We start from the raw sequence: 19,324 nt of genomic DNA, 5'->3' as shown, positions 1-19,324 counted from the left end.
AGGGTACACAAACATTGAATCCATGACAATACCCTCTACCATGTAGCATGTGCCCTCCCACTGTGACTCTGGGTTTGCCTGTGTGTTGTTCTTTGGCCAATAGGTGCAAGCAGAGGCTGGAACAATAGTCAGTCACATAGTTGAGATTATTCCTGCTCTGCTTCCTCTTTGACAATGTGTGTACGTTAGCCGGCTGGAGAATGAGTGTCACATGGCATAAGCACATCAGTTGATAGACAAACTTCCAGGTGTGAATGAGCCCAGAGAAGATAGAAGAATCACTCAGTTGAACCCATCCCAAACTCATGAGCTAAATAAATGCTTACTGCTTTAAGCCAGGGAGTTTGGGGGTGGTTTGTTACACAGCATTATTGCAGCAATAGATAACTAGGACATCTTTTATCCATCAGGAACAATTCGGATGGGCTGTACGAAAGAGCTAAATATGTTGGTTTTACAGACAGTCATACCTTATAGAATTTAAATTGGAAGTTGCCCAGTAATTTCCCATTTGGGCATATTTTTGTCCTAGTCAAAGATAAATATAACAGTACCATTTGAAGTATGTATGTTGTCTTTAGGCCTTGAGCTTTGTCCAAGAATGGAGTGTCTTCACATGGGCCAGACCTTACCAATGGGAGCTGGGCTCTATTCCACATGTATGGTAGCCTCGAATGAGTTATTGGGGATTTTTGAATGAGTCTGGTGTAATTCAGCAATTAAATTCAAGAGCAGCAGCTACTAGATACCCATGTAACTTCCATATGGTGGTTAGGACAATAGTGAGGTTGTTTCCCAGGATGCTGATGTGAAATCATACGTGATCATTTAAATTTAAATTCCTTGTAGGGGCAGCTGGGTGTCTCAGTTGCTTAAGCATTTGACTGTTGATTTTGGCTCAGGTCATGATCTCAGAGTGGTGAGATCAAGCCTCGAGTGGGGCTCCGCACAATCAGATGGAGTCTGCTTGAGATTCTCTCTCTCTCCTTCTGCCCTTCCTCTTATAAAGGAATAAATAAAATCTTTTAAAAAAATTTAAATTCTTTGTAGCTAAATAAAGTCAATTCAGTTCTTCAGTCATACTGGCCATAATCATCAGCTCCACAGCCACAGATGGCTGGCTGTTGGCTACCGCTTTGGACAGCACACACAACATTTTCATTATCTCCAAAAATTTGATTGGGTAGTGCTGGGCTCCGTGCTTGTGTCCACATTTCTTATTTACAGCTTCTTTTCTGTCTAAACCTTTAGTTTCGGGATCCCTGGGTGGCGCAGCGGTTTGGCGCCTGCCTTTGGCCCAGGGCATGATCCTGGAGACCCGGGATCAAATCCCACATCAGGCTCCCAGTGCATGGAGCCTGCTTCTCCCTCTGCCTGTGTCTCTGCCTCTCTCTCTCTCTCTCTCTGTGACTATCATAAATAAATAAAAAAAAATTAAAAAAAAATAAACCTTTAGTTTCTGCTGACTACTTGATTCTGACAGCCCCTCAATCTATACCATTTGGGAAAAATGAATTATTGTTTTCTGGATTATTTAATAAAACTCAAGCTAACCTGTTTTGACATTTACAACATTCACTGTTCTCTTCATTCACAGGTCACAAAGCTAACTGACAGAAGGAGTATTCGTGCTGCCAGAGATGGGAGGCTTGGGGAGGAGTGAGGGCAGTTGAGAAAATTCCCCCAGTTTGAGTTGTGAAATCCCCAACAAAACTTGAGGGGGAAGGAGAATAAAATGAAGCATGAAGACAGACTATTGGGCAAAATCGTGCCCCACTGGTCAGGCTCTTCTGAACCTGCCCTATCCACACCCACGTAGCTGAGCTAGTGTTTGCTATGAGACAGAGCTCACAGCTTGTCTCTATCCTCTTTTCCTCAAGGAGGGATTTCTCCCCCAAAGCAACTTCTCAGATCACTTCTGGCCTCTCTTTACCCCTTTACTCGCATACATTAGATGACTTTTTAAAATTGTTGTGATTTTATTCTTTATCTTGAAACTATCTCAATTACAGAGAAAATTTGCAAGTCCCCTAATTTCCTGAATAATTTTTTTAAAGATTTTTATTTTAATTCTGGTATAGTTATCATATAGTGTTATATTAGTTTCAGGTTTGTAATATAGTGATTTAACAATTCTATACATCACCTGGTGCTCATCATGATAAGTGTACTCTTAACCTTCACTTATTTCATCTCTATCTCCCTCCACATCCTCAGCGGTAATCATTTGTTTTCTAAAGTTAAGAGTCTGTTTCGTAGTTTGTCTCTCTCTCTGTCATTTTTTCTTTTGCTCATTTGTTTTGTTTTTTAAATTCCATGTATGGATGAAACCATATGGTATTGTCTTTCTCTGACTGACTTCACTTAACATTATATTCTCTAGCTCCATCCATGTTGCAAATGGCAAGATTTCATTTTTTAAGGGCAAATAATATTCCACTGTATATGTATAGCATGACGTCTTTATCCACCATGGACACTTGAGCTGCTTCCATAATTTAGTAATTGTAAAGAATGTTGCTATAAACATAGGGGTGTATGTATCCCTTTGAATTAGCATTTTTGTATTTTTTGAGCATATTCCCAGTAGAGTGATTACTAGATCATAGGGTAGTTTTATTTTTAACTTTTTGAGGAACCTCCATATTGTTTCCTACAGCAGCTATACTAGTTTGCACTCTCACCAGCAGTGCACAAGGGTTCCTTTTTCTCTACATCCTTGCCAACACTTGTTTCTTGTGTTTTTGACTTTAGCCATTTTGACTGGTGTGATGTGGAATCTCATTGTGGTTTTGATTTGCATTTCTTTGATGATGAGTGACATCTTTTCATGTGTCTGTTGGTCATCTGGATATTGTCTTTGGAAAAATGTCTGTTCATGTCTTCTGCCTATTTTTAAATTGGATTTTTCATTTTGGGGTGTTGAGTTGTATCAGCGCTTTATATATTTTAGACACTAACCCTTTATCAGATATGTCATTTGAAGATATATTCTCCCATTGAGTAGGCTGCCTTTTAGTCTTAATTGTTTCCTTCACTGTGCAGAAGGTTTTTATTTTGATGCAGTCCCAATAGTTTATTTTTGCTTTTGTTTCCCTTGCCTTAGGAGACATATCTAGAAAAATGTTACTACAGCCAATGTTAGAAAAACTACTGCCTGTGCTCTCTTCAAGGATTTTTGTGGTTTCAGGTCTCACATTTAGCTCTTTAATCCATTTTGAGTTTATCTTTGTGTTTGGTGTAAGAAAGTGGTCCAGTTTCATTCTTTTGCATGTTGCTGTCCAGTTTTCCCAACACCATTTATTGAAAACACTGTCTTTTTCCCATTCAATATTATTTCCTGTTTTGTTGAAGATTAGTTGACCATAGAATTGTGGGTTTACTTACGGATTTTCTATTCTTTTTCATTGATTTATATGTCTATTTTTGTGCCAGTACCGCACTGTTTTGGTTACTACATCTTTGTAGTATAACTTGTGATGCCTCTAGCTTTGCTTTTCTTGTTTAAGATTGCTTTGGCTATTTGAGGTCTTTTGTGGTTCCATATAAATTTTAGGATTATTTGTTTCAGTTCTCTGAAAAGTGCTATTGGTATTTTGATAGGGATTGCATTAAATGTGTAGTTGCTTTGGGGTGTCTGGATGGCTCAGCCAGTTAAGCATCTGTCTTCAGCTCAGGTCCTGATCTCAGCGTTCTGGTATTGAACCCCATGTCGAGTTCTCTGCTCAGCAGGGAGTCTGCTTCTTCCTCTTGCACTTCCTCTGTGTTTTATCTCCCTCTCTCAAATAAATAAATAAAAATCTTTTTAAAACTATGTAGTTACTTTGGGTAGAATAGATATTTTAATAATACTTATTCTTCAATTCATGGGCATGAAATATCTTTCCATTTCTTTATGTTGTCTTCAATTTCTTTCATTGGTGTTTTATAGTATTAAAAGTATGGGTCTTTTATCTCTTTGATTAATTTTATCCCTAGGTAATTTATTGTTTTTGGTGCCGTTGTAAGTGGGATTGTTTTCTTAATTTCTCTTTCTGCTGCTTTAGTATTAATGTATAGAAGTGCAACAGATTTCTATACATTGATTTTGTATACTGCAATTACTGAATTTGCTTATCTGTTGCAGCAGTTTTTTTGCTGGAATCTCTAATGTTTTCTCTGTATTGTATCACCTCATCTACAAATAATGAAAATTTTACTTTTTACTTACCAATTTGGATGCTTTTTAATTTTTTTGTTGCTTTTGTCTGACTGCTGTGGCTAGGACTTCCAGTACTATGTTGAACAGAAGTGGTGAGAGTGGATATTATCTTGTTCCTGACCTTAAACAAAGGGGGAAAGCTTTCAGTTTTTTCCCATTGCATAGATGTTCCCAGTGAGTTTTTCAAGTAAGGCCTTTATTATGTTGAAGTATGTTCCTTCTTAACCTACTTTGTTGAGGGTTTTTTTCATGATGTTTGTGATGACTTTTTGGGTGGTCAATCTGGGAAGTATAAGCTGAACTCCTTCATGTCCATAACTTTCCCTTAACGGGCCCCTCACTACCAGTCTCATAGGCAGAGGCCCCCCAGGATGGAGGCTGATAGGTAGTTGGATAACTCTGCCTTGTATTATGGGATGTAGTTGGCAAGTTCACTGGGGCCTCATATTAAGTACTTTCATTCAACTATGCTTCCTTTAGTTATCACTTAAGTTTTATTTTTTTAATCTCTACACCCAACATGAGACTCAAACTCACAACCCCAAGATTATGAGTCCAGTGGTCTTCCAACTGAGCCAGCTAGGTGCCCCTCCCCCTTAGTTATTACTTAAAGGGAGAATTTTGGTTTCCATCTGCCATTCCTTGTCTTGGTTCTCAATTTTGTTATAATTCAGAGGGGGAAGAAAAATGATTTATTGGATTTCCCACTGACCCCATAGTCTTAGTAAAATGTTTTCTGGTTCTTTCCATGCTTGATTTGGGCTAAATCTATGCACCTGTCCCCCATTTAGCATGTGTCTGACCCCCAAAACCTGACATATATCTAGCTAGTTGTTTGTGCAGATTTTACTGCACAGGGGGTGGGGCTCGATAGAGGCTGATGTGGTTTAAACTGAGGTGTGAAGGAAAGACAGAATTTTGATGGAAATAGAGGGCAGATTGCACAAACCTAGAGGAAGGAAGTTCAAGGAATGTTCAGGAGGGAAGTGTAAAACCATTTGGTCTCCAGGGCTCCTATAGGTACATGATGAAAGAAAAGTCTGGAGAGATAGACAGGGATCATCAACTGGTGATATTTCTCTTCATCTCAAAGTCATCAGTATCTTTGCTCATTTTCCTTTGCTTGCTCTTTGTTGGACAGGAGCAAGGATCCTCTATGCCTCTTTGAGGCCCATCTTCCCTTTCCCACTACTTCCTGCAGGATCTTGTTTCCTTTTGTATCTCATCTTCTGAGAAGAGCTAACCTTGAAAAGCATTTATCTGTGCCAGACACTTTCTACAGATTATCTCACTTCATCCTTACAGCAAAAGCCTTGGCACTTGTATGCTGTTGTCCTCACTTTGTGGTGGAGAGACAGAAATACCACATGGATGGGCAGCTTGTCCAGGGTCCTACTGCTGGGATCAAAACCCAGGCTGGAGGGAAGTTCCTAGCTGCACTATAGCTTCCTCCCATTTCCCTTGCATTTTCCTGCTCATTTTCTACTTCCCTTCTGCATATTAGTGTGTTCATGCCTCCCTTCTCCTAAGAAACACTTCTTTCTATTGTCCTGTCTCCTTACTTTCCTTCCTGATTCTCTTCCGCCCTTTCCAGTGGAACCTTTTGAAGGGTCTGCTTAGGGCCAATGCTTTGCTGCCATCGCTGACACTTTGCTTCTGAAAGATGCAGCACACATTAATGGCATTTGTCTGGATTCCCACTTTGGCAGTTATTCTGAAGCTCAGACTCTTTTGACCATTCCTCTTCCTTTCATTCCATCTTAGAGTCTGTCTTGGGATTGCAATTGAGATGTTGGCCAAGGGCCAGTCATCTGAAGGTTTGAGTAGGTCTGGAGGATCTGCTTACAAGACGTCTCACTCATGTGGCCATAGGCAGGAGGCCTGAGTCCCTCAGCACATAAACCTGTCTGTAGAGCTGCTGGGGTGTCCTCACAACATGGCAGTGGTCTCACCTAGAGTGAGCAATTCCAGAGAGAGCAGATAGGAAGTTGTAATGTGTTTTGACTGTGTGAACATATTGTAAAACCACTACATGTCTCTTTCTTGGGCAGTTTCAATAGTTTGCATTGTATATTTATGTGTATGTTTTTCTCTCCTAAGCTAAACTGCTTTCTAGACATACTTATTTTTCTTTGTGTGTTCTTTTTTATGTGTTAAAAAATAAATGACATAAAATTTACCATTTTAACCACTTTTAAATGTGCAGTTAGGGCCATTAAGGATGTTCTCATTGTTCTGCAACCATCACCACCGTCCAGTCTTCAGCACTTTTTTTATCTTCTTGGGTACCTGGGTGGCTCCATCGGTTAAGTGTCTAGCTGTTGGTTCCAGCTCTGGTTGTGATCTCATGGGTGGTGGGATTGAGCCTTGCATTGCGCTCTGCACTCAGTGGGGAGTCTGCTTAAAGATTTTCTCCCTCTGCCCCTTCCACCTGCTTGCACACTTCCTTTCTCTCTAAAATAAATAAATGAATCTTAAAAAAAAAGAGAGAACTTTTTATCTTCCTACACTGAAACTATGTGCCCATTAAACAGGAATTCTCTATTTCTTTCCTCCTTTCAGCCCCTGGCAACCACTATTCTTTTTTTCTGGTTCTGTGGATTTGACTATTTTAGGTACTTAATATAAGTGGAATAATACACTATTTGTCCTTTTGTGTCTAGCTGATTTCACTTAGCATAGTGTCTTCTATATTGTAGCATGTAGGGGGATCCCTGGGTGACGCAGCGGTTTAGCGCCTGCCTTTGGCCCAGGGCGTGATCCTGGAGACCCGGAATTGAGTCCCACATTGGGCTCCCGGTGCATGGAGCCTGCTTCTCCCTCTGCCTGTGTCTCTGCCTCTCTCTCTCTCTCTGTGACTATCATAAATAAATAAAAAATTAAAAAAAATAAATATATTGTAGCATGTATAGGAATTTCATTCCTTTCTAAGACTGAATAATATTCCATTGTGGGTTTACCACATTTTTAAAAACATATAAGTGTTTTTATTATTTTTAAAAATTTAATTCCAGGAAGGAGGGGCAAGATGGCGGAAGAGTAGGGTCTCCATATCACCTGTCTCCACCAAATTACCTAGAAAACCTTCCAATCATCCTGAAAATCTATGAATTCGGCCTGAGAATTAAAGAGAGAACACCTGGAATGCAACAGTGAGAAGAGTTCGCGCTTCTATCAAGGTAGGAAGACGGGGAAAAAGAAGTAAAGAAACAAAGGCTTCCAAGGGGGAGGGGCCCGCGAGGAGCCGGGCTGAGGCCGGGGCGAGTGTCCCCAGGACAGGAGAGCCCCGTCCCGGAGAAGCAGGAGCTGCACCGACCTTCCCGGGCGGAAAGGGGCTCCCAGGGAGTTGGAGCAGGACCCAAGAGGGCGAGCATGCCCTCGGGCTCCCTGGGACACTAACAGACACCTGCGCCCCGGGAGAGTGCGCCGAGCTCCCTGAGGGCTGCAGCGCGCACGGCGGGACCCGGAGCAGCTCGGAGGGGCTCGGGAGGTGGCTCCGCAGAGGGGGCTGCGGGGCGGGGGCAGCTCGGGGGGGCTCGGGGGCGGCTCCGCGGAGGGGGCTGCAGAGGGGAGCAGCTCGGGGGGGGGCTCGGGGGCGGCTCCGCGGAGGGGGCTGCGGGGCGGGAGCGCGAATCCACCAGCGCAGGCCCCGGAGCACAGGGCGCCTGGACACAGCCCAGGATCCGGCCTCCCCCGGGACAGGCAGAGGCCAGGAGGGCCCAGGACAGCAAGGACGCTCCTGCCTGGAGCTGAGCAGATCAGCGGCCCCGCCCCGGAGCCTCCAGGCCCCTGCAGGCTGAGAGCTCCTTAATGACTGTGGGAGCTGAATCAAGGTTTCCAGAGCTGGCCGGCGACACTGTGGTGGTTCCTCCTGGGGCTTCACGGGGTGCACAACCCCCACTGAGCCCTGCACCAGGCAAGGGGCAGAGCAGCTCCTCCAAGTGCTAACACCTGAAAATCACAACAGGCCCCTCCCCCAGAAGACCAGCTAGAGGGACAAGTTCCAGGGGAAGTCAAGGGACTTAAAGTATACAAAATCAGAAGATACTCCCCCGTATTTTTTTTTCTTTTTGATGTCTGATTGCTTCCCCCACTCTTTTTTTCTCCTTTCTTTCTTTTTCTTTCTCTTTTTCTTCTCTTTTTTCCTTTTTTTCTTTTTCTCTTTTCTTTCCTTCTTTCTCTCCTCTCTTTTTCTCCTTTTCCCAATACAACTTGCTTTTGGCCACTCTGCACTGAGCAAAATGACTAGAAGGAAAACCTCACCTCAAAAGAAAGAATCAGAAACAGTCCTCTCTCCCACAGAGTTACAAAATCTGGATTACAATTCAATGTCAGAAAGCCAATTCAGAAGCACTATTATACAGCTACTGGTGGCTCTAGAAAAAAGCATAAAGGACTCAAGAGACTTCATGACTGCAGAATTTAGAGCTAATCAGGCAGAAATTAAAAATCAATTGAATGAGATGCAATCCAAACTAGAAGTCCTAACGACGAGGGTTAACGAGGTGGAAGAACGAGTGAGTGACCTAGAAGACAAGTTGATAGCAAAGAGGGAAACTGAGGAAAAAAGACAAACAATTAAAAGACCATGAAGATAGATTAAGGGAAATAAACGACAGCCTGAGGAAGAAAAACCTACGTTTAATTGGTGTTCCCCAGGGTGCTGAAAGGGCCAGAGGGCCAGAATATGTATTTGAACAAATTCTAGCTGAAAACTTTCCTAATCTGGGAAGGGAAACAGGCATTCAGATCCAGGAAATAGAGAGATCCCCCCCAAAATCAATAAAAACCGTTCAACACCTCGACATTTAATAGTGAAGCTTGCAAATTCCAAAGATAAGGAGAAGATCCTTAAAGCAGCAAGAGACAAGAAATCCCTGACTTTTATGGGGAGGAGTATTAGGGTAACAGCAGACCTCTCCACAGAGACCTGGCAGGCCAGAAAGGGCTGGCAGGATATATTCAGGGTCCTAAATGAGAAGAACATGCAACCAAGAATCCTTTATCCAGCAAGGCTCTCATTCAAAATGGAAGGAGAGATAAAGAGCTTCCAAGACAGGCAGGAACTGAAAGAATATGTGACCTCCAAACCAGCTCTGCAAGAAATTTTAAGGGGGACTCTTAAAATTCCCCTTTAAGAAGAAGTTCAGTGGAACATTCCACAAAAACAAGGACTGAATAGCTATCATGATGACACTAAACTCATATCTCTCAATAGTGAATCTGAATGTGAACGGGCTTAATGACCCCATCAAAAGGCGCAGGGTTTCAGACTGGATAAAAAAGCAGGACCCATCTATTTGCTGTCTACAAGAGACTCATTTTAGACAGAAGGACACCTACAGCCTGAAAATAAAAGGTTGGAGAACCATTTACCATTCGAATGGTCCTCAAAAGAAAGCAGGGGTAGCCATCCTTATATCAGATAAACTAAAATTTACCCCAAAGACTGTAGTGAGAGATGAAGAGGGACACTATATCATACTTAAAGGATCTATTCAACAAGAGGACTTAACAATCCTCAATATATATGCCCCGAATGTGGGAGCTGCCAAATATATAAATCAATTATTAACCAAAGTGAAGAAATACTTAGATAATAATACACTTATACTTGGTGACTTCAATCTAGCTCTTTCTATACTCGATAGGTCTTCTAAGCACAACATCTCCAAAGAAACGAGAGCTTTAAATGATACACTGGACCAGATGGATTTCACAGATATCTACAGAACTTTACATCCAAACTCAACTGAAAACACATTCTTCTCAAGTGCACATGGAACTTTCTCCAGAATAGACCACATATTGAGTCACAAATCGGGTCTGAACCGATACCAAAAGATTGGGATTGTCCCCTGCATATTCTCAGACCATAATGCCTTGAAATTAGAACTAAATCACAGCAAGAAGTTTGGAAGGACCTCAAACACGTGGAGGTTAAGGACCATCCTGCTAAAAGATGAAAGGGTCAACCAGGAAATTAAGGAAGAATTAAAAAGATTCATGGAAACTAATGAGAAAGAAGATACAACCATTCAAAATCTTTGGGATGCAGGAAAAGCAGTCCTGAGGGGGAAATACATCGCAATACAAGCATCCATTCAAAAACTGGAAAGAACTCAAATACAAAAGCTAACCTTACACATAAAGGAGCTAGAGAAAAAACAGCAAATAGATCCTACACCCAAGAGAAGAAGGGAGTTAATAAAGATTCGAGCAGAACTCAACGAAATCGAGACCAGAAGAACTGTGGAACAGATCAACAGAACCAGGAGTTGGTTCTTTGAAAGAATTAATAAGATAGATAAACCTTTAGCCAGCCTTATTAAAAAGAAGAGAGAGAAGACTCAAATTAATAAAATCATGAATGAGAAAGGAGAGATCACTACCAACACCAAGGAAATACAAACGATTTTAAAAACATATTATGAACAGCTATACGCCAATAAATTAGGCAATCTAGAAGGAATAGACGCATTCCTGGAAAGCCACAAACTACCAAAACTGGAACAGGAAGAAATAGAAAACCTTAACAGGCCAATAACCAGGGAGGAAATTGAAGCAGTCATCAAAAACCTCCCAAGACACAAGAGTCCAGGGCCAGATGGCTTCCCAGGGGAATTTTATCAAACGTTTAAAGAAGAAACCATACCTATTCTCCTAAAGCTGTTTGGAAAAATAGAAAGAGATGGATTACTTCCAAATTCGTTCTATGAGGCCAGCATCACCTTAATTCCAAAACCAGACAAATACCCCACCAAAAAGGAGAATTACAGACCAATATCCCTGATGAACATGGATGCAAAAATTCTCAACAAGATACTGGCCAATAGGATCCAACAGTAAATGAAGAAAATTATTCACCATGACCAAGTAGGATTTATCCCTGGAACACAAGGCTGGTTCAACACCCATAAAACAGTCAATGTGATTCATCATATCAGCAAGAGAAAAACCAAGAACCATATGATCCTCTCATTAGATGCAGAGAAAGCATTTGACAAAATACAGCATCCATTCCTGATCAAAACTCTTCAGAGTGTAGGGATAGAGGGAACATTCCTCGACATCTTAAAAGCCATCTATGAAAAGCCCACAGCAAATATCATTCTCAATGGGGAAGCACTAGGAGCCTTTCCCCTAAAATCAGGAACAAGACAGGGATGTCCACTCTCACCACTGCTATTCAACATAGTACTGGAAGTCCTAGCCTCAGCAATCAGACAACAAAAAGACATTAAAGGCATTCAAATTGGGAAAGAAGAAGTCAAACTCTCCCTCTTCGCCGATGACATGATACTCTACATAGAAAACCCAAAAGTCTCCACCCCAAGATTGCTAGAACTCATACAGCAATTCGGTAGCGTGGCAGGATACAAAATCAATGCCCAGAAATCAGTGGCATTTCTATACACTAACAATGAGACTGAAGAAAGAGAAATTAAGGAGTCAATCCCATTTACAATTGCACCCAAAAGCATAAGATACCTAGGAATAAACCTAACCAAAGATGTAAAGGATCTATACCCTCAAAACTATAGAACACTTCTGAAAGAAATTGAGGAAGACACAAAGAGATGGAAAAATATTCCATGCTCATGGATTGGCAGAATTAATATTGTGAAAATGTGAATGTTACCCAGGGCAATATACACGTTTAATGCAATCCCTATCAAAATACCATGGACTTTCTTCAGAGAGTTAGAACAAATTATTTTAAGATTTGTGTGGAATCAGAAAAGACCCCGAATAGCCAGGGGAATTTTAAAAAAGAAAACCATATCTGGGGGCATCACAATGCCAGATTTCAGGTTGTACTACAAAGCTGTGGTCATCAAGACAGTGTGGTACTGGCACAAAAACAGACACATAGATCAGTGGAACAGAATAGAGAACCCAGAAGTGGACCCTCAACTTTATGGTCAACTAATATTTGATAAAGGAGGAAAGACTATCCATTGGAAGAAAGACAGTCTCTTCAATAAATGGTGCTGGGAAAATTGGACATCCACATGCAGAAGAATGAAACTAGACCACTCTCTTGCACCATACACAAAGATAAACTCAAAATGGATGAAAGATCTAAATGTGAGACAAGATTCCATCAAAATCCTAGAGAAGAACACAGGCAACACCCTTTTTGAACTCGGCCACAGTAACTTCTTGCAAGATACATCCACGAAGGCAAAAGAAACAAAAGCAAAAATGAACTATTGGGACTTCGTCAAGATAAGAAGCTTTTGCACAGCAAAGGATACAGTCAACAAAACTCAAAGACAACCTACAGAATGGGAGAAGATATTTGCAAATGATGTATCAGATATAAAGGGCTAGTTTCCAAGATCTATAAAGAACTTATTAAACTCAACACCAAAGAAACAAACAATCCAATCATGAAATGGGCAAAAGACATGAAGAGAAATCTCACAGAGGAAGACATAGACATGGCCAACATGCATATGAGAAAATGCTCTGCATCACTTGCCATCAGGGAAATACAAATCAAAACCACAATGAGATACCACCTCACACCGGTGAGAATGGGGCAAATTAACAAGGCAGGAAACAACAAATGTTGGAGGGGATGCAGAGAAAAGGGAACCCTCATACACTGTTGGTGGGAATGTGAACTGGTGCAGCCACTCTGGAAAACTGTGTGGAGGTTCCTCAAAGAGTTAAAAATAGACCTGCCCTACGACCCAGCAATTGCACTGTTGGGGATTTACCCCAAAGATACAGATGCAGTGAAACGCCGGGACACCTGCACCCCGATGTTTATAGCAGCAATGGCCACGATAGCCAAACTGTGGAAGGAGCCTCGGTGTCCAACGAAAGATGAATGGATAAAGAAGATGTGGTTTATGTATACAATGGAATATTATTCAGCTATTAGAAATGACAAATACCCACCATTTGCTTCAACGTGGATGGAACTGGAGGGTATTATGCTGAGTGAAGTAAGTCAGTCGGAGAAGGACAAACATTATATGTTCTCATTCATTTGGGGAATATAAATAATAGTGAAAGGGAAAATAAGGGAAGGGAGAAGAAATGTGTGGGAAATATCAGAAAGGAGGACAGAACGTAAAGACTGCTAACTCTGGGAAACGAACTAGGGGTTGTAGAAGGGGAGGAGGGCAGGGGGTGGGAGTGAATGGGTGATGGGCACTGGGGGTTATTCTGTATGTTAGTAAATTGAACACCAATAAACAATTAAAAAAAATTAATTCCAGTATAGTTAACATACAGTGTTATATTAGTTTCAGGTGTACAATATAGTAATTAAACAAGTCTATATATCACCCAGTACTCACAATGACAAGTACACTCCTTAGTCCCCATCACCTATTTCCCCCATCTCTCCACCTACCTCCTCTCTGGTAACCATCAACTTTTTTTTTTCTATAGTTAAGAGTCTATTTCTTGATTTATCTCTGTCTTTTTTCCTTTGCTTCTTTTATACCACATTTTATTTATCTGTTAATATGTTGATAGACACTTGAGTTGTTTCCATCTCTTGGCTGTTGTGAAGAATGATGCTATGAACATGGATGTCCCAATATCTGTACAAGTGCCTGCTTTCACTTATTTCAGGTATGTACCCAGGAGTGTTACTGCTGGATCATATAGTAATCCTATGGCTAATTTTTTGAGGAGCTGCCATACTGTTTCCCACAATAATGTACCATTCTCCACTCCCACCAGCAGTACACAAGGGTTTGGCTCTCTCCACATCCTCCTCAGCACCTGTTTTCCATCTGTGTGTATTGTTAACAATGCCACCCCAGGGCTTTCCATGATCGATGCTCAGCAAATATGTTGAGGGGATGGATATGATGGCAGACTTGAGGATCCCTGATACTCACATTGTCCAAATTCTTGTAGAACTTTTGGTGAAATTTAGTGAGGAAAAGATCTCAGGAATTCTGGAACATTTCCTCAGAACACCTGACACCTAGAAAAGTGTTATCCTGATGATAATGCTGACGGTGAATTGTGGGGAGCCCTTCCTGCCTGTAGTGAGCTGCCTCTCCTTTCTACAATGATGGCTAACTGTTGCCAGATAAAGATGTGGATCCAAGGTTGTGGATTCTTCCATGCATATGGAAAGCCACAAATCTAGATCTTAAAATGTGAACGTGTACGTCAGTAGCTGTGGCAGATTGCATTATCAGTCCCAGTTTTTCTTGTCTCCCTGCCTCTTGCCCTGTCATGGCCTCTTCAGGGGTAGGGCGTGCTTCCCCAACCTTTGACTTTGCGCCCAGCTCTGAGAGTTGCTTTTGCTGCTGGTTCATGGACAAGAGTGGCATTGAGTCAGGGCCAAGTCTGGGCCTTTCTAACTTGCTGCTCTTGTACTTCTGCCATTACCACAGGAGGGACATGCCTGGCTGGCCCATAGGTTGCAGACAGAAGGTGGGAGATATGTGTCTAGTAGAGCAGCCTAGCCAGTCTCAGTCCAGGGCAGCACACCCCAGCCACCCAAAAGACATTTGAGAAATAACCATTTAATGTTATATGCTGCTAAAACTTTGAGGTGGTTTATTTTGACACATAATACACATAGCAAGAGTTACTGGATATAAGAACTAATTAAAGCTTAAAGTTATGTATCATAGTGCAGTAATAGCAACTGATAGATATAGGAACTAATAAAAGAAAAAAGATGCAGTATTTCAGGTTTGACTTGTGCCCTCTGCTTTAGACAGAGCTCATACCAGTAGCAATGTGGAGCTGCCCATGCCTCTTTTTTTTGTTGTTGCATCTTTTTGTTTTTAAAGCCAGACTTATTGAGGTATAATTTACACATTTAAATGCATCCCTTTTAGTACATAGTTCTGGATTTTGACAAATGTATACAATTGTGTAACTACCACCATTCTCCCATCATTCTCCCCTACCCCCACAAAAAAAAATTATTCCCTTTGTAGACAAACTCACTTTCTACCCCCAATCCACTGGTCATTTTTTTTTTTTTTTGCAGTTTTGCCATTTTTAGAATGTCATATGAGTAGAATCATACAGTATGTCATCCTTTGAATCTGGCTTACCATAATGCATCTGAAGTTCATTTGTGTTGTGGAGTGATTCAGGAGATTATTCCTTTGGGTTGCCAAATAGTGTTCCATTCTATAATTATGCCAATTAGGTTATCTAATCTTCAGTTGATAAACAGAAGATAAGGACCTAAGAAAAGATTTGGATTTTCTTCTGTGTTTTTGCTTTAATGGACAATGCTTCTGGGAATACTTATTATTTATTATTCTATTTCTCTTGCATAAATACCCAAGAGGAGAACCTATGAGTTGTGTGCTGAGTGTATGTTTGACTTTTACCACCCTACTAAGCAGTCTTCCACAGCAGTGGCAGCATTTTGCACTCCCACCAATCCTGCCACAGGAGCTCCAGTTGCTCCACAGCCTTGCCAACGCTTGCCATTGTCAGTCATTCCAGTATTAGTGAGTTTGATGGGTGGGAAGTGTTGTCTCATTGTGTTTAAATTTGCATGTCCTTGGAGACTCATGATGTTGAGCACCTTTCCATGTGTATGTTGGCCATTCATACTGGACTTCCTTTAATGGTAGAAATACTTATAAAAGATCGAATTGCATAAAAAGGACACATGTGGACTTAGAACTGTGTTCCCATTCGACATGCTGAGGCAGGAGTGGCAGCCTAGTTGGGAAGCTGTCTGAATAATTCAGAAGGAACAACCCTGCCCTGAGGAAAAGCAGATATGGGTAGCTGGTGATGATGGGGCTCAGTTTGCTTTTGGTGACTCACAGCAATTTTATCAAGGATTTCTCACCTCTTCATTTAAAATTCTTCATGCAGATGTCTATACCAGGTGGCTTCAGGGTAAAGTCTTGGTATTGGGAACCACTGGGTTTTGTTTAACTGCTCCATGTTGATCATACCAGCTCATCCATCAGGTACCAAAGGAAATAACCATACCAGATCTTTTTTTTTTTTTTAAACCTGACTACACTGCTTACTAGTTGTGTGACTTTGGGTAAGTCACTTCATTTCTTCTTGCCTCGGTTTCCCCATCTGTAAAATGGGAATAAAAAGAGTACCTACTTCAGCAGGTTATAATAAAGGTTAAAAGTGTTAACACATGTACAATGCCTTCAACAGTACCTCAGCTCAGAATAAGGGCCATGTTATTATATACAATTATCATGTGAGGCTAGCAGCATCTTCTGTTGATCTTAGGGATATTCCTTTCCTCCTACTCTCTCACTGTGTCTCTGAAGCTTTCTGATGCAAGTCCTGGTGCTGATTCTTTTTCCAGTAAGCATTTTTTCCCAAAAGCATTTCCTGTTCCACCAGCAGCCAGGTAATGCCAAATCTAGCATCAGGATTTGTGCCTTAAGGATTATCCACTTTTATTTTTTTTTTGTTTTTTTTTTTAATTTTTATTTTTTTTTTTTGATTATCCACTTTTAAAGGAATCAGAATAGCTGCTCTGAGTTAGGATTATTACCGGGATAGATCTGCATTGGAAAGACAGAGTTCATATCACCAAAGAACCTTCTGGAGCCATTTCCTCTTATTCCCAACATGGGGTCCAGAACTTTCTGGGCTTATGAGACCAACAGCCCTGATTGGTTTGGGGTGGTGGTGGTGCGGATCTGCCTCACAATTACCTGAGACCTCATCCCATGTCACATTTTAGTATTTGTTTGACCAATAAGACTGCAGCACACACACCAGCCTCATTCCCTACTTGGGCCTTACCTTTGATGTCACAATCTGACTTGTGGATATTAATCTGGCTACAGCTGCTGACAGACCAGACGGGAAGGTCAAGAGGACCAGCACAGTAAGATGTGGAAGAGAATCGACCATCAACACAAGATCAAAGCAGGGGATGGACCTCAGGCAGGCCAGTTCAAGGAACTGGGTGCAGCTCGGGAACCTGCTGTGCCACACCCTCTAGAGCTGTCAGAATTCCAGAGCTTCCCTGTGTTTGAGGACATTAGCCATCACATCAAAGAGGTGGGGGCCCAACTGGTAAAGAAAGTCAATGCCATCTTTCAGCTAGACATCACCAAAGATGGGAAGATCATTCTGCAGTGGACCATTGATCTGAAGAATGGTTCTGGAGACATGTATCCAGGATCTGCCAGGCTCCCAGCAGACACTGTCTTCACAATCCCAGAACCTGTCTTTATGGAGTTGGTTTTGGGCAAGATGAACCCTCAGAAGGCTTTCCTTGCCGGCAAGTTCAAAGTGAGTGGCAAAGTTCTGCTTGGTCAGAAGCTGGAGAGGGTTTTCAAAGACTGGGCTAAATTTTAAGCATGTAAAATACCAAGGAAATGATCAGAACTTCTCTCCAATTATAATGTTGAGTGGAAATCATGCTTAAGCTGAAGATTAAAACAAAAAATACCCAATATTTTTACTCAAATTCTTCCTGTTCAAGTTTGATTAATTTTCCTGCTGATGTGTTAATTTTCAGTAAGGGTTCTAGAGCAGTAAAGAGTGTTGGAGTGTATCACCTAAAATCTTTGTCTTTTTCTTTTTTTTAGATTCATGTATACTATAACATGCTTGTTTGAAAGCCACACATAGAGAAATGGGTGGTTTTGACATTCAGATTTAAATGCTTTCATGATTGAGTTCCTAAGAATTTTTTTTTTTTTTTTTGTGCTTTGGGAAAGAAGTGCCAACCATTATTGTGTTGGTTTGCATTCCATTTGGTAACTTGGTTCTTTGAAGAGATTTTACATTTGCAGAGCTCTAAGAGGGTGGGCTCCACAGCTATGTGGGTGGAACAAGGCATAGAGGGGATGAGTTCTTTGTGTATCATGACTTTGGATGGATTTAATTCCAAGAGAATCCAAAGGCTTAGAAGATGTTCTAGGCTACTGGATCTTAAACTAGAGCATACATCACACCACCTGTAAGAATAGTGAAAGCTCAGGTTGCTGGGCTCCACCTCAGGGTTTCAATGCTATAGGTCTGGACTGGGGAGAACGTGCATTTCTAACAAGTTCCCAGGTGATGCTGATGGGATCACCCCTGCTGAGCACCTGCCCTAGTTCATGTTGCAGCTTTCAGTATTGGTCAAAAGTATTCTGTTCTAGACAAATGAAATGTCACCATTATTTAAATGATATGTTGCTATTATTTAAAGGATCTCCTGGAATCTCATCCTCGCATGGGCCTTTTCTGAAGTGTCAAGAGCTTGTGCTCTGAGTGTGTTTCAAAACGATAGGTCATCCTGGGAGATATTCCCTTCTGGGAGCCCTGTCCATACATTAGGAGGACTTAAATGAAGCCAGCTGCAGCCTGATGTGACCTCTGTGGGTGAGTGTGATGCTTGTTCTCGTGTGACCTGTGCATACCTTTACCTTGTATACCTTTATACTCTGAAACCCACATGGAAGGGATTCCTTAAAACAGCCATACTCAAAACACATGCCTACCAAATGATCCAGCTATTCCATTCTCAGGTATTTTCTCAGGAAGAAAGCAGGCATAGGTACAAGTACAAAAATTTGTACGTGAGTGTTCACAGTAGCTGTATTTGTGATAGTTCCAGACTGTAAATAAACCAAATGTCCATCAATAGGTGAATGGATGAACCAATGGTGCTGTGTCATACTCTGGAGTACTACTTGGCAATAAAAGGGAAGGAATTATTGTACATACAACAGCATAGGCAAATGTCAGATTATGCTGAGTGGAAGAAACCAGGGAAAACCAAGTATGGACTGTGTGGTTCTATTTATGTAAACTAGAAAACCCACACACGGGACTGAAAGATCAGTGGTTGCCAAGAGACAGGGATGGGGAGTGGGGAGGGTTGGGAGGAGGGATTATAATTGACTATGAGGAAGCTTAGGGCTGATGGATAGATTTCATTATCTTGATTGTAGTGATGATTTCATAGGTGTATGTATAGGTAAAACATCAAGTTGTATACTTTACATACCCATGGGCAGCTCATTATGTGTCAATATAAACTCAGCATCACTGGAAAACCTGCCACATAGTGCAGACTTTATAAAGAAGATTTAAAGCTCTATGTCTTTCTCAGCATGAATCCTCTGACCTCATCGTGTGCCTACAAGTCCAAGCTGTTAACTGATTTCGATGGCTCTGTAGAGGCCT

General features: G+C 41.4%; 1 protein-coding gene across 1 annotated transcript; it reads left to right on the top strand.

Moving 5' to 3' along the window:
* The first annotated feature begins 7,236 nt into the window (after nucleotides 1-7,236).
* Nucleotides 7,237-17,712, top strand: SCP2D1 (SCP2 sterol binding domain containing 1). Its single transcript, XM_072799869.1, has 3 exons — nucleotides 7,237-7,380; nucleotides 13,700-13,798; nucleotides 16,987-17,712. The coding sequence occupies exon 3, from the start codon at nucleotides 17,033-17,035 to the stop codon at nucleotides 17,501-17,503; it is 471 nt and encodes a 156-aa protein (XP_072655970.1). The 5' UTR covers nucleotides 7,237-7,380; nucleotides 13,700-13,798; nucleotides 16,987-17,032; the 3' UTR covers nucleotides 17,504-17,712.
* Nucleotides 17,713-19,324: the final 1,612 nt, after the last annotated feature.

This window comes from Canis lupus, chromosome 26 (genome assembly GCF_048164855.1).
Source record: "Canis lupus baileyi chromosome 26, mCanLup2.hap1, whole genome shotgun sequence".
Lineage (NCBI taxonomy): Eukaryota > Metazoa > Chordata > Mammalia > Carnivora > Canidae > Canis > Canis lupus.
The sequence above is the reverse complement of the archived record's forward strand: the minus strand, read 5'-3'. Positions and strand labels throughout refer to the sequence as shown.

Coding starts and splice junctions, on each gene's coding strand:
- SCP2D1 (XM_072799869.1), top strand. CDS start 17,033: ATGTGGAAGAGAATCGACCATCAACACAAGATCAAAGCAGGGGATGGA.